Raw genomic sequence first — 13,102 nt, forward strand, 5'->3', positions numbered from 1 at the left:
ACTAATGTATTATAATTGTCCAATAGTTGATTGTTTCAATAATCTGGAGAGTGGCCATCTTACCCCGGGTGGCCGTCTTCCCCCGTCCTCCCCTATAGGATTTGAGGGTCATATTGTGTTTTTAATGTTTAGAAGGTATCATGATTCATGATACTTTCCCTTAGATTGCTTAGATCGAAGGAATCTCGCCGTTCCGTTTAGTTTGGATCGAACGAGTGTCAAAGATCTCAAGAGAACCATTAACCACAACATATTTCGATCCATGTCCAATTTGCACAATTTGCAGACGTTTCTTTCAGATGTCAGTCTATGTATGATGAGGTTGTAAATTCAACTGAACGCAAAATTAGTAGCAGCTGTCAAAAAGACGCGCAAGAGTGTTGCCAACTTCAAGTTCTATAGTTCTACAAAACACGTATTACTCCGAGGACATGCATTTCCTGAGGAATAAATCAATCATTCTTTTTTCAATTCCAGGGTGTGTTCTAGGCTATTTTTTTAATTTCAATCAATTGTAGAATGCAGCTGTATGTTCCATCATGGGAACTCTGAAATCAAATATAATATTATTCGATCCAATCTGTCTGGTAAACACAAATGCGTCAATATTTAGATATCCCCCATATATTATATCCCTCCAAACCGATTCCCACGCGCGGAATCAATAAATAGCACGCTATCGTAGATTTTAATGCAAATCCATTACCCATCGGCTCCGATTACCCCATCCATCCCACTACCAGATGACAATAACCGTGGCCGGCGGAAATGTTTATTTCCGGCAAACAACCGATACCGAAACCGCTACGCCAATGTCCCTCACCGTTTCTCCACAGCCTTTGGCAGTCTGCCAGCGACACAAAGCAGAATCGATGAAAAGCTTAACCTTGGCTACCTTGACCCAGTTCTGGAAATACTGTGCTGCTGTGCACCCGAGCACTGGTCCACGTTGGCTCACTCACGCCAACAACAGCATTTTCCGTCCAACTCATCCTACAGGGAAGACCGGCTGACCGGCACGGAAGGCTCTTCTCGGGACGTTCTCTTGCCTGCCCGGTATGGAAGTGGGTTCGTTCAACGATTCTTATGGTCAGATTAAAATTGACGACTACTTATAGCCAAGCTTGCAGTGTGCAACGGCGGATTATATTCAAGTATAACCTAGCAACCCGCTCGCTCTATCTCTCTCTGTGTTCATCACGCTATCACGAACTGTGGGACGAGTACGCTATTTGTAATGATCAGGTTTGGCGCTGCAGTGTTTCGGATTTACTTTTTGTTCGTGCTTTAAAACCGTTTATCTGCAGCGTTTTGGCACTGACATTGGCACTATCAGGCAGGTCTCCCCATCAGTACTGCATCGCGTGAAAATGTAATTTTCATGTACGATACGATTACATTGTTTCGGTGATTCCGTGTCCCGAGGAAGGAGCGGCTGTCAAATGCCTGCGTAGAAGCATAGAGTTTCAACTAAACGAGGATAAACAGATCATTTAATTTCATGTTTTTTTTTGGATTCTAGAAGTATTCTCTAAACATACACAGTGCATTCAAAAAGTTCCGGGACCACAGCGAGCTAAAATCTCGGAAAGTGGCACTATCTCTACTCTAACTACTTTCCACCAACTTCTGGCCAGCTACCGTTTCTACCGTGAACCGCTATCTCGGTTCAGTGGCTGATAATAGTAACGCAGTGATTTTTTGTCGCTTCACAATTTTATTCATGGAGCAGAGAGCCGCCATCAAATTTTGTGCATCCAGGGCAAACAGTAACTGCGGTTTTCTATAATAGTGTCCTGGAACGATTATTGGCACGGATACGGCGCGTGCGCGACCAGCACCGATCTGAAGAATGGTTTTTGCTTCATGACAATGCGCCTGCGCACACCGCGATTTTGGAAAGGTGACGGTCATCATTCATCCCCTTTATTCTCCGGACCTCGCCCCGGCAGACTTTTTTTGTTTCCCAAGCTAAAGAACGCTATTAAACGCTATTAAAGATGTTCCAGACATTCAACGAAATGGGACGTGTATTTTGAACTCCATACCGGCTGAGCAGTTAAAACGCGCCTCTCAACATCTCTATGAACGTTCAAAAATTTGTGTGGGAAGAGAAGGCCTATACAGGTCGGACTCGATTATATACAGACTCGATTATATGTGATTCGATTATATACAGTTTGGAAAAAAATATTTTTTTTAATATTTCAAATATGGCTTATTTCATGAAGAAATGTAACCTTTCAACGTTAAGGTGAAGTTTAAGTGGCTATTACATGTACAGTGGGGTAAAAATCGTGATTTTTGAACATCTTGCTTGAATTTTCACCAAGAATTGTTTATACCGATATTGCAGCCAAATTAAGAAAGATAGAAATTGGGCATCAAAGAAAACATTGTAGAGCGGTTGAAGACCTTCAATTGGATTGATAGAAACAATCTAGTTTAATATATTTTTAAGGATAAAATTAATAATAACACATTAAAAATTATTAACTTTTAAGTTTTTCACTTCCAAAAGGCCAAAATCCACTAATATAGTTGTTCCACTACTATATCCTGTACTAAATTTTCTCATCTTTCAAATGAAAGAATTCACTTCCGTAGCATAATTTTTAATGTAGAGCCAGTTTGAGGCAAGTTCTATAACTCTGTCATTGTTGAAATTCGAACATATGCGTAGGAGGAATTTTTTCATCAAATATGATCGACTATCACTTCCTGAGATAAAGGGTGTGTCACATCAAATTGCATCACGGAAAAAACGCTGTAGAAATTCGCCCAGTAGACCGATCCTTTTGAAAATTTTAGACAGTAAAATAAAAACTATTAAACAACTTTTGGCATTTTCTTTTTATTCATACTTCGAGCCCAAGCCCGTATACTCGCACCTTCCTCTTTAACCCGTCCATAAAGTTCTGTACAACGTCAGCTTGTAGTTTTTTTGAACAGAAATCATTTTCTCTTGAAGTCCGCCTCCGATTTGACAACTTTTGGGTTCTTCCGGAGGGCTTGCTTCATAATCGCCCAATATTTCTCTATTGGGCGAAGCTCCGGTGCGTTGGGCGGGTTCATTTCCTTTGGCACGAAGGTGACCCCGTTGGCTTCGTACCACTCCAACACGTCCTTTGAATAGTGGCACGAAGCGAGATCCGGCCAGAAGATGGTCGGGCCCTCGTGCTGCTTCAATAGTGGTAATAAGCGCTTCTGTAGGCACTCCTTAAGGTAAACCTGCCCGTTTACCGTGCCGGTCATCACGAAGGGGGCGCTTGGATAGTTTCTGCTTGCGAATCTCCTCCGGAACGCTGAATTTGTCCTCTGCGGAGAAGAACAACAGGCCCGGCAGCTGACGAAAGTCCGCTTTGACGTAGGTTTCGTCGTCCATTACCAGGCAATGCGGCTTCGTCAGCATTTCGGTGTACAGCTTCCAGGCTCGCGTCTTCCCCACCATGTTTTGCCTTTCGTCGCGGTTAGGAGCCTTCTGAACCTTGTATGTACGCAGGCCCTCCCGCTGTTTGGTCCGCTGGACGAATGAACTTGACAAATTCAGCTTATTGGCGACATCCCGGACCGAACTTCTCGGATCACGTCTAAACTGCTTAACTACGCGCTTGTGATCTTTTTCACTGACGGAGCATCCATTTTTGCCGTTCTTCACCTTCCGGTCGATGGTTAGGTTCTCGAAGTATCGTTTTAGTACTCTGCTGACCGTGGATTGGACGATTCCCAGCATCTTACCGATGTCCCGATGTGACAACTCCGGATTCTCGAAATGAGTGCACAGGATTAATTCACGACGCTCTATTTCGTTCGACGACATTTTTCCAAATTTACGAAAAATTGACAGTGAAGCATGACCAACGTGATCTATACACTCTTATCTGATTATAAGTGAAAGCTGAAGATATAATTCCTAAAAATTAAATTTCTACAGAGTTTTTCCGTGATGCAATTTGATGTGACACACCCTTTAATCTGTATAAATTTATTTTTTTCGTGTGAGAAAGGTATTTTCTGACTTTAAGGGGATGAATCAAAAATGAAATTCCTCTTCTATTTTCAAAAAACCAAAAATGTATGCAAAAAAAACAAATAAAAAAATTTTTTTTGGCTCGAACTATATATAATCGAGTCCGCACTGTATGTAGAAAAATAATATCTAATCTTTTGAGTATCTCGTTTTTTTTGTTTTAAAAAATAGTCCCGGAACTTTTCTAATAATCTCGTTATCTGATAAATGCTACCTTCTTCTACAGGGTGTTTCTACAGAGGCATGATTGAAGTAAAACACAGATAAATGGTGTAACTTACCTCAATTTTTTATTCGAAAATTTGGGTTTATTCGAAAAATGATTTCAAAGAATTGACCGTATTTCTGTACACATTGTTGCGTGTAAAAATCCGAAGTGCTAGATCAGGATGGTGTACAAAAAATAGCGTAAAAATTATGTTTTATTGACCAAAAAATATCAATCCTTTAAATGAAATATCACAGACAGACAGAAATCTCACGGACATATTTCGGGAAGGCCTATAGAATTAGGATGTGCAATAAACCCGTCAGTAATTTTTAACGGTCGCATCATACGGCCTGTTGTGCTTTGTTTAAGGGAGTATTCTAGTCTAGAAATTGTAAAAAATCAAAATTTTTTCCTTCATATTTCTGTAGTTTAGGCATTCCAAAATATACTCTAGAAAGAAATTATCGAAAATCCTATTATTTACCGAGCTAGAGCCATTTTAGTGATGCGGTATCTAACCTGTTACGGCCATAACAATGAACTTCAAACGCGTTTTTCTCGGAACTAGTTTTTTCAAACAGGCGAATACGATATCTCAAGTTCTACTAAACCCATTAATGTCGAAATTATTTGGATACAATCTGCAGGCCTCTCTCTATCGCATGAAGCTCTAAAAAAATTATACTATTTTCAAAAAATCAGGAAACGTAAGAAAAAACGTTTTATACCGCATTTTGTAGTTCAAACTGCCGTCATTTTGCCCCAAAAACATGTTTTTGACTTGTCCGAGGTTCATGCGATAGCGACATCTTTACTGATTCAGAATCTGTTCGATTTTTTTTGGTTTCAGATAACCAGAAGGGCTGGAATCGTGTACGCCATGGCACAACTTTTTTTGAACCCTCTCACTCCATCAGCTCTTAACTATTAAAGTTACGAATATTTTTTCTCCGTTCAATTTTTGTTTCATTGTTAAAAGATAGATGAACAAATAATGTTATGGATGGTAAAAATATTCTTTGTTTTATTTTTACGGAGCTCGATAAAACGTCCGAGATTCGTGTGTCTACACTAGAATACCCCCTTAGTGTTGACGCTTGCATTAAAATTGGTTTCTTTGAGGATAGTGAATTCGAAATTTGTGAGCATAATTTACGTTCGCGGGTAATCGGTGCTTTACTGTAATTTTAGAACGAATAATATCAATTACATTAATTAGTAGTTGAACTTAAATGAACTTAGATCAAGTTGCCAATCACAAATGAACTTAGCACAAGTCTTAAAAACAAGAAACTTAGATGAACTTTCTAGGAATTAATCTACATTAAATTGCATTTCAAACGTCTGCTATTGATCGAAATACCCAAAAAAAAATCGTTTTTATGGATTTTAGAGGGTCAAGCCCAAACACCAGCAGACACCAGACACCAGCATGTTTATATATTTTTTAAGTACATTTTTTATATGACATAAACAAAAATGCCTTCTTGCTTCCACGGCATAATTTATTAAATGTTAAATTCTAAGTTCTTCCTCAAAGCAAAAACTATTGCGTCTCCATATGAGTCTAAAGCCACTCTTACTCAAGGGAAACGCATGGTAGCTTCTAAATAGCATTACTTTACGCATGATCTAAACCAGGGATACTCAAACTATTTTGGGCGAGAGACCCCTTTTCCAGAATGAAGTGATATCATCGAACAAAATTCTTTAAAAGTTTTATCTTTATTTTATTCATAGTTTGAAATTTCTAAAACAAGACTGGTACGATAAAAGGTGTATGAGGTTACTTATTGACCCAAAAATTTGTTTCAATAGTTCAAACCTGCTTCGAAAGTAAACTGTTGCAATCACAAAAATTTGTAAATATGAGTGCCTGCTTAAAAGCCCATCTTAGTCAAGATTTGTCGATGCGTGTCGTTGGCTGTCAGTGGAAGTTCTCTGGATATTGTGCTCACCCTGGCCAACCCCAGTTTCTATTCTGCTATTGTATTGAACAACTTTTTCGCCACAGAATATGCAAGAAGCAAGCGTAGTGTAGAGCAGAATCAAAGCAAAAGAGAAATATTGTACGTCATCGGTTTTTAAACCGTGGAGATTGTATGAACTTCCGTGTAACTTTTGAAAAGGACATATTTACATTGACCGATTCTCGTCATCGATATTCTTTTTCGTTAATGACTCCGCGATAAAAGCAATTGTTGATGTGTTCGAATATCAAGAGTGTAGAACAAAACCTCGTCTATCAAACTGAGTGGCAAAACTGGCGCCAAATCTGTCTGCAAGGCCGTGGTTATCGGAAGAGAAAGTCAATGAAGAGAATCGATCAATGTAGATAGGTCGAATTCGAAATTTGCGTGATAATTGTTGATTTTATGCATTATCAAATAGATAACGGTAGTGGGGGACAAATATATAATCGCCAGGAGCTGCACTGTATGTAGTACGAGAAGAATGTTGCGATGCATACTGAGTGTGTTACGTGTATTATTCTGAATGCGTGTATTGTTCTAGCGAGAACAACAATGAATCATGGATCAAACATCTGCAGCTGCGTCTACAAAACAACGCAAACGCATCGGTCCTTTTTAGGGGCACTGAAACTTTCGAGTAGTTATTTTAGAAATTTCGACGCATTCTGAAAATCTATTTACGTTTATTTTTGGCTGGAGGGAGCTTCTGTGAATTCAGGAGTGTGTTTGGATTTTTTTTGTGTAATGATGTTGTTTTGAATCATAGAGGCTTTGAGCTTTCGCAGTTCATTCGCCTCTAGCCTTGGAAAAGACGAACTCAAAAAACTAAACTAGACAACTCGGTCTTGAGAAATATCATTTAGAAAGCCTTACTGCCGCTCCGCTATCTGGATGACTGATAAATCGTGAATTATTTATTTGTGATTTTTTTCAATCGACCATTCAATTTCCGTGATTTCTATTATTGTTTCCGGATTATAAGTGACCTAAGGTATTTTTCAGCGTTGAGAGTTATGTTCTTCGGCGGAAGACTGTGTGTGGAAATTTGTTTCAATGCTAAAGCTTTCGCCGCCGTCTCCGTCTCCTACTCTGTGTCCGTTCGGTGTATTCTGAGATGTTTAGTTCTGCGTTGGAGATATTATTCTGCTAAGAGATACTGAAAAAACTAATGAAGTTCAGCATTTCGGTCTCAGTGCTCTGGACAGCGCTCCTCACTCAGAGAAAGCATTCATTTTACGGGTCTTGTCAATTTTATCAAATAATATACAGTCTATCGCAAAATTGAGTGTACAAATGCTACTTGACGAAACTTTCCATTTATTTGGTATGAAATATTTTGAATACATTGATTCTTTTGATGCATATTTATTACTCACACATTTAACTAGTTGTAAAATTCCGAGAAAAGTTTTCTGCTAATTGTTTATTCCTAAAAATTGAAAACAATCTCTATTCTAGGCATCGCAATTTTTTTATTAAAATGGCAAGTTAGAGGAAAGAAATAGATATTGTTGCACATACAATGATAATAAATATGAATTGTCGTGGAAATACATTGCAGGAAATAGCAGATATAGTATGAACCACTCCCTTTACAGCAAATAAAATCATAAACAAGTGGAAATACGAAGGAGCCATCGAACATTGCGGAAGAACCCTATAACAAACATTCCTAAATTGACTACCGAAGTGGCCGACATCATTGGAAGACCTGTCAGCGCAGATACTGTCTAGACAGGAACAATCTGAGAGGTCGTAATGGCCGTGAAAATTATTTCATCTCAAAGGTGAATATGAAAAAACGACTATAGTTTGCTAATGCATGTGTAAACAGACCTCAGGAGTTCTGGAACAAGGTCTTTTATACGGATGAGCCGGAAACAAATCTCATTGAATCGGATGGAAAACAGATGGTGTGGAAGAAACCAGTATCGGTGCTCCAGGTTCAGCATTTTGTTCCTACAGTAAAACACGGCTGCGGTAGTCAGATGATGTATGGTACATTGGCGGCTTCAAGATCTGGAACCTTGGAGTTTATCCTGTTCTGAAATTACTAATGAAATTACTACTTTCAACAGAATAATGACCCGAAGCAAACTGACCTCATCGTGCGGGAATACCTACTCTATAATGTCCCAATCAACTCAAAACACCTTCGCAATCACCGGACTTCAACACTATTAAGTATATATGGTGGGAAATGAAGAACCAACTGAAGAATAAAAATCCAGGGGACAAAGCGGAACTCAAAACGACGATTACTGAAATCTGGGAGGCACTTCTGTCTACAGTGTTCAGAAATCTCGATACGGCGCTTGCAGAAAGTGCTGGACGCCAAAGGGGGACCATACCAGATACTAGGGGATTGATTTTTGTTATTTGTTAACATTTCTGAACCTATTTTAATTTTCTTTTTAAGAAAAACTTAAACTGTACACTCAATTTTGCCACGTCTTAATTGGAGATGTTTTGTTTGTATATGAAATATGAAGTAGAAATATGACAATTTTAATTCTTTTCTTATCATTACATGAGAATAAAATTGATCAACTTTACGATGAATATGAGTCGCATTTAATTATTTACTTTTTAATCCTGAAAAACTCAAAAATAAGAAAGCCGCATGAGGTGTATACTTAATTTTGCGATAGACTGTATGTTCATTCTAGTTGGTAATAATTTCGTAGTTTTCTGTGAATAATGCGGTCGTGTCGGACATTACCATTTTTAATTTTTTTTACGGCCCGCGACACCAACCACTGATCTAAACTATCTTATTTGACGCATAGTTCGTAAAAACTGGAGATAATACATACTTTGCATAAAATAAATATGCACTATAGTGTTTATTTTGCAAGTATGCATACCATGTACATTCTTTCCAAAAAGTATTGCTCGAGGAAGTAAGCAAGATGAAATACTCAAGAATATCTCATTTTGATGTTAATACAAAAATTTTGTTTGATCCAGTCTTTTATAAGAAGCAAAACACCAAAGTAGTAGACCAAAAAAATGGACAGAAAAAGTTTTTTGTTACTGAAACATGATAATTGGATTATTATTATGGGTCAATAAAAATAACACCAGATATCATTTATTGATTTCTTTCATTGTACATTAATTGTGAATGGAAGAACAGAGGATTGGGGTTAGGTCCGATGTAGTGATCTATAACCAGAAACCGTGTCATCAAATGTCTCATCATTCATCACACACTCATATCGCAAAGAAGCATCTCAATTTGTTTGGAAATATCTCGTAGTTCGAATTTAATCTGACTGGCAGATTATCCATGACTGCATCTTTATAATTTTCGATTGTGTGATGTGATAAAAAAGTTCATTCTTGAAACTCTATGATTGAACATCTTTGCAACATTGGAGTAGGTATATCAGTGATAACGTGACGTTAATTATCTGCGGCTTAACTGAATAGAAGAAAGATTACACAAAGACCCTAAAAGAAGCCCAATGGTATTCAATCGCATGATCTTGGAGGCGAATTCACGCTGAAATATTCGTTCGCTGAACGTTTCTTTAATTCACAAAAAAACTTCGCAATAGACTAAATATGACAAGGGACAACTGACAGAATGGCATACCTATAAACAGGGCCTGATTCTCGAATACACTACGAATACACTTCACGAGGGAAACGGAATGAAACGTATTCGCGATGACAAAGGTACGGTGTCGACATCTGGATGCTAGATTAGTTTCCCACTAAATTTATCATTATAATATCAAATTATCTTCAGATGAAATTTTTGTATGAGATTATTATATCACATGAACAAAATAAAGTTTTCCACTCACATTGAATACCAGTTTGATACGAAGAAGTTAATTTTCATTCATGATTTTTTATTTGAAAAGTGCTCATTCTGCCTGAAAACTCATCATTATCCTCGACACTTCACTAACTCGTAAAACGTAGTTCAATGGCGTGCCGTTTATTCCGTTTCCACCGTGAAGTGTATTCGAGAATCAGGCCCTAATTTCTTGTAACTACTTCCAGATCAACATATTTTTTTTTTAATTTCATTGATGAATTTTGCTCACAAATTGCTGTCTAGTAACTTGCATTTTCGTAAGGAAATAAGTCTTTTTTGGGGGATTACTATTCTCTAACAGTTTGCTAGTGCTGAATATGAAAATCTTTATTTATTACGTGATCCTTAAATTGATAAAGAAGTTCACTTCTTGATCTTTTTCATACTTGTGTCGCGAAATTTTGAAATTAGTTAACGATTGTTTTCCCTCGACAACGCCATATTTCCAACCAAATATCACTTGACAGGGTTGACCGGTAGTGTTGCCGATTTCCTGAAAATAGTTCTTAATTTTGCGGAAAAATTGAACGATCTCACCCTCATCATAGAGAACACTTGCTCTATTTTCTTTTCATGACATTCCATGGCTCTGTGTGATGTTTTTTTGTCATAACGATCTACAAAAAAAAAGGATTCTGGCTCCAGAGAGGATCGAACTCACGACCTTCGCGTTATTAGCACGACGCTCTAACCAACTGAGCTATGGAGCCACTGATGCTCAGGTTTCATCCACTTGTTATCAGTTTAATCAGTAACATCACACCACTCAGTATGCGCATTGCAACGTCACGTTTGCCGTTTAGCCAACATATCACCGTATGAACAAACCGATACATAGTGTATGCTACATGTCGCTGACATGTTTTCGTGTTCAGCTTAGTAGCGTAGTAAACTTAAATATACTAAGGAAATAGACCAAAATCAATGAAGTGGAGTGAATAAATGTCATTCTTACACGTCATTCTCATGGCGAGTTCTAGATTCCTTTGAGTTTCATATTCTATTAGTTCCGCGTCCATGTGAGATCAGATGTAATACATACAGCATCTGACGTGCACAGAGATCTCAAATATGGAATAAATCCCCTATCCTATCCCTGTTAGGGTTTCGTAGTTTTAATCCTCAATAGAACTTCTATCACCATCACAAGGTAAGGTTGTATCGAACGGATTCGACGGTACTAAAATTCATTACCGAAAAACATCTAATGAGTGCCAACAAGTGCCTCTATAGCTCACCTGGTAAGAGTGTCGTGTCCATAAGGCGAATGTTGTGTGTTGATCTTCTATGGCGGAAATGGGGGAAGGGGTTTCCCAGGTTATTTTTTATTTCCACTCAACAATATTTATTGTCTTTCCGTCCTATCGTTTCTACGCTTCGCGTGTCCTATCACGCCAGTTTGAATGGGCGAGACGCCGCAATCGTTTCGCAGTGGCAACCAGTTGCCGAGAGTATGCACTTATTTCGTACTTGTAAAATAAAAAGGTAGTCACCTCTATTCAGGTTGTCATTCTTCTTCTAGAGTGTGCACCACGAGCAAAACGAAATCAACAAATAGGCCAAAACCATCTCCCCCCGCTTTCTCGTGGCCCACCGGGACACGTGTATCAGAAACACAAATGAGAGGATTGTTTCTCCCTGCAAATGTCACATATTACGAAACCATGAATTTAGTTACTTGGCCATTGCTCTCGCTCCGATGCTCACTACCTCCCTCTCGCCCACAGTTAAATACACTCCAAATCTTAGGGTTAGCTAATTGCCCGTAGGAACCACTTCTCCGCGACTACTGATGGATTAAAAACGACAAAGCACATACACACACGAGACGAGCTCAAGCTGCAGGCCAAAAGCAATGGGGAAAATTAATCCGCTCTGTTTTCCGAAAAACCAAATCACACTAGCAACTGATTGTCGTGCACCCCTCGCAGGGGGACACGTTCCGGCGAACTGACCGACTAGAGCACCGTTGCGATCGAAGGATGCGGTGCCGCTTTTTTGCGTGATTCTAGTTCTAGAGAATTGCAGCTTTGGGTGAGTGGGTGGGAAAAGGACGACAGGATGAACGTTCGGAGCGAGCGTCTCAGGTGGGATACAGTGTTTCCTCTGGCGCGAGGAAAATCATTTTCCTGTTGTGCAGTTGGGGTTTAGAAACGTTTCACTGTACTGTGGAAAAGAGAGCGTGGAAAAACTGTTCTGCTACTTGTTGCCCCGTTGTTGCTCTCGGTAGAGGAGGATGGTTGGTTTTTCTTTGGATAAAAGCGTACCGGCAGAGCTTCTGCTGGAAAATGAAAGTTTATTTGCCTTGGTGGTTGCGTTTGAAATTGTTGCAGATGATGTGTTTTTACATTCAACATTCACAATGTTTCTTTCAAAGGATTTCCATTCTCGAATAGTTCAATAGTGATATGACTGTTTTTTGGGCCTTAGCGAACGGATGCCGCCATACTCGCGATAATGAAATACACTGCATTTCATAACTATAGAACCACTCATTTTTTCTAAGTTTCCAGAGATATGTAAGAAGTCTGGTTGAAATGAAGTATATAGTGTAGGATATAATAACTATCTTCATTTATAAGACTGGCCATTTGATCTTTATTGTTGTGTCCAGGTGCGAAACATTCAAAAAACTAAAATGTCAGTGTTTCATTACTATAGTACCAGATGGATAGACTCTCACTCCTTTACAAAATAAACGTCAATTTCACATGAGTTACGATGAGTTTCTAATTCGCAGGTCATCTTTAGTTCTCAATCAGTTTAAATAACCCATTCGGGGTGGTTTCGACCAAGCTGCGAAATGTTATAGTGTGTATCTCGTTCTACGCAGAGGATATTTCTTGTTTAAGCTCTTCAAATCACTCATACTGCTTGTGAGCTGCATCTACTATTCGTACAATCACTCCTCATATGTTCTTGATAGGGTTTTGATCTGGTAAATAAGCTGACCAGTCCAGAATATGAAGCCCTTATTCATTGAACCATGCCATGACTTTTCGGATTTTATGAATCGATGCCATATTACCCAATTATCACATTGTTTTTAATACAAA

General features: G+C 38.7%; 1 protein-coding gene and 1 non-coding gene across 6 annotated transcripts in view; both read right to left on the reverse strand.

Annotated features, from left to right (window-relative positions):
• Positions 1-12,009, reverse strand: part of LOC129762284 (monocarboxylate transporter 12) — a 69,706-nt gene extending 57,697 nt beyond the window's left edge. For 2 of the 5 annotated variants that reach the window (XM_055760423.1, XM_055760416.1), the window contains exon 1: positions 11,285-12,009. In XM_055760423.1, the coding sequence (XP_055616398.1) occupies positions 11,285-11,306 (22 nt within the window). In that variant the 5' untranslated portion in view covers positions 11,307-12,009. The remainder of the gene's footprint in view (positions 1-11,284) is intronic. The other 3 variants (XM_055760419.1, XM_055760417.1, XM_055760422.1) reach the window with 3 other exon arrangements.
• On the reverse strand, positions 10,683-10,756 carry Trnai-aau (transfer RNA isoleucine (anticodon AAU)). Its single transcript has one exon. It is a non-coding gene; the product is annotated as a tRNA-Ile (tRNA).
• Positions 12,010-13,102: the final 1,093 nt, after the last annotated feature.

This window comes from Toxorhynchites rutilus, chromosome 1 (assembly GCF_029784135.1).
Source record: "Toxorhynchites rutilus septentrionalis strain SRP chromosome 1, ASM2978413v1, whole genome shotgun sequence".
Lineage (NCBI taxonomy): Eukaryota > Metazoa > Arthropoda > Insecta > Diptera > Culicidae > Toxorhynchites > Toxorhynchites rutilus.